This window comes from Tasmannia lanceolata, unplaced genomic scaffold, assembly GCF_043159265.1.
Source record: "Tasmannia lanceolata isolate RefF3 unplaced genomic scaffold, GAP_Taslan_0.1 ptg000018l, whole genome shotgun sequence".
Classification (NCBI taxonomy): Eukaryota; Viridiplantae; Streptophyta; class Magnoliopsida; order Canellales; family Winteraceae; genus Tasmannia; species Tasmannia lanceolata.
The window spans coordinates 32,890,437-32,892,052 of record NW_027518695.1 but is presented as its reverse complement, the minus strand read 5'-3'; the positions used below and the strand labels follow the sequence as shown (position 1 = coordinate 32,892,052).

General features: G+C 39.6%; 1 protein-coding gene across 1 annotated transcript; it reads right to left on the bottom strand.

Moving 5' to 3' along the window:
* Positions 1-257: 257 nt before the first annotated feature.
* Positions 258-692, bottom strand: LOC143850300 (uncharacterized). Its single transcript, XM_077359557.1, has one exon. It carries the CDS (start codon positions 690-692, stop codon positions 258-260), a length of 435 nt encoding a protein of 144 aa, XP_077215672.1.
* Positions 693-1,616: the final 924 nt, after the last annotated feature.

Genomic DNA, 1,616 nt, shown 5'->3' with positions numbered 1-1,616 from the left:
GTCCGCGTAGTTCGCTCCATTGGGATGTTATGATTTTTATTTTCAAAGGTCGACTGAACCTGAATTGATCAGGCTGCCTACGTACCCTGTAGAAAGGGATCGGGCCAAACGTAGTTCGGGTCAAAATGCCCCTGTTTTGAGTTTTAACAAAGAAATTTGATTTTTGTTTAGGCTCTAAAGGGTTTGTTAACAAAATTTTCAAACTCAGGGATTTTTAGTTTTGAAGCTCAAACGGCCAAGGATGACCTTCTGGTGTTCTAGGCGTAATATTTCTTTAGTTGATCAAGGTTTATGGGTTCTGTTGACGTTTCACCATTTTGATCGAGGAGTCTGACGGCTTTTCCAAACAGGACTTCGTTAACAATAAATGGACCTAACGAATTTGGCCTGAACTTGCCCCTGTGATCATAGACCGGTGCCCGATCGAATTTCACGACCAGGTCTCCTTTCTTAACATCACGGATACGAACTTTCTTCTTGAAAGCCTTCTCAACAAGACGTTGGTATCTTTGGACATGATAAAGAACTTTCAGCCTCTTCTCGTCAATCATGTGCAGTTCTTGGTATCGGGCTTGTGCCCACTCAAATTCTGGCAAACCGGCTTCCATCATCACTCTCTGGGAGGGGATTCTCAACTCAACGGGTAAGACTGCGTCCATTCCGTATACTAGAGAATATGGAGTTGCACCCATGATTATAAGGGTTGCGGAACCGCCCCTCCGGATCCCGAAGATATGTATAACGAGCGGCATTTGCTAACTCATTGGTGGTGATGTTCCGTGCAATCTGCATGAGAACTTGAATTGTTACATTCGAGGAAATTTAACACATGGAAACGAACAAAATATTGACAGATCATTCCGTTTAAGCCACATATTTTCTTGAGACTACTTCAGCTATAAGTGGAGAAATTCATGAAGTGAAGACCCATTTCGGACATCTTTACTTACTTTTGAGGGGTGTTTATATGTGCATTTCAAAATTACAGTGGCACTCAAAATAATTGAGCCGTTAACTGAAAAAAAAGGGATTATAGAACAACTTTAAACACACATTTAGACATTCAGTTTGTACAGTCCTTCCAGTTAACAGCCATCAAGGAGCTGGTTGAGTAACTCTTGTCAAAGATATTTTGTCATATTTTGTCAAACTCTCCGGCTACATTTTTATTAGAAAGGTAGTAAAAAATGCTTCATATATTAGAAGATTTTATAAATATGAGTTTTGCTAAGCTTCTAAGCTTCTGACGAGCACACAACAACAAAACCATACATAAATGATTAAAGAATGTTTCACATGACTATTGGTAGGAGATGAGATTTAGGAGGATTTTCCGCCCGAAGGTAGCATGACAGGTAAGGTTTTTTTTTTTTTTTTTTTGAAAGTTGACATATTTTCAAAGTATCAGAGAAGCTGGCCAGGGCATACCCTGGACCAGAAAACTTTAAAGCAAAAATAAAACAAAATAACTGGGACATGTCTTCCTTCATCATGCCAGTGGTGAGACATATGCTTGAACCGACCCAAGAGAGCTTCATATTACCATGCTGCTCCACCAATCAAACTAATCCCCAAACTTTTCCTATTAACACTGTCACTAAAAAGACACAAAGATT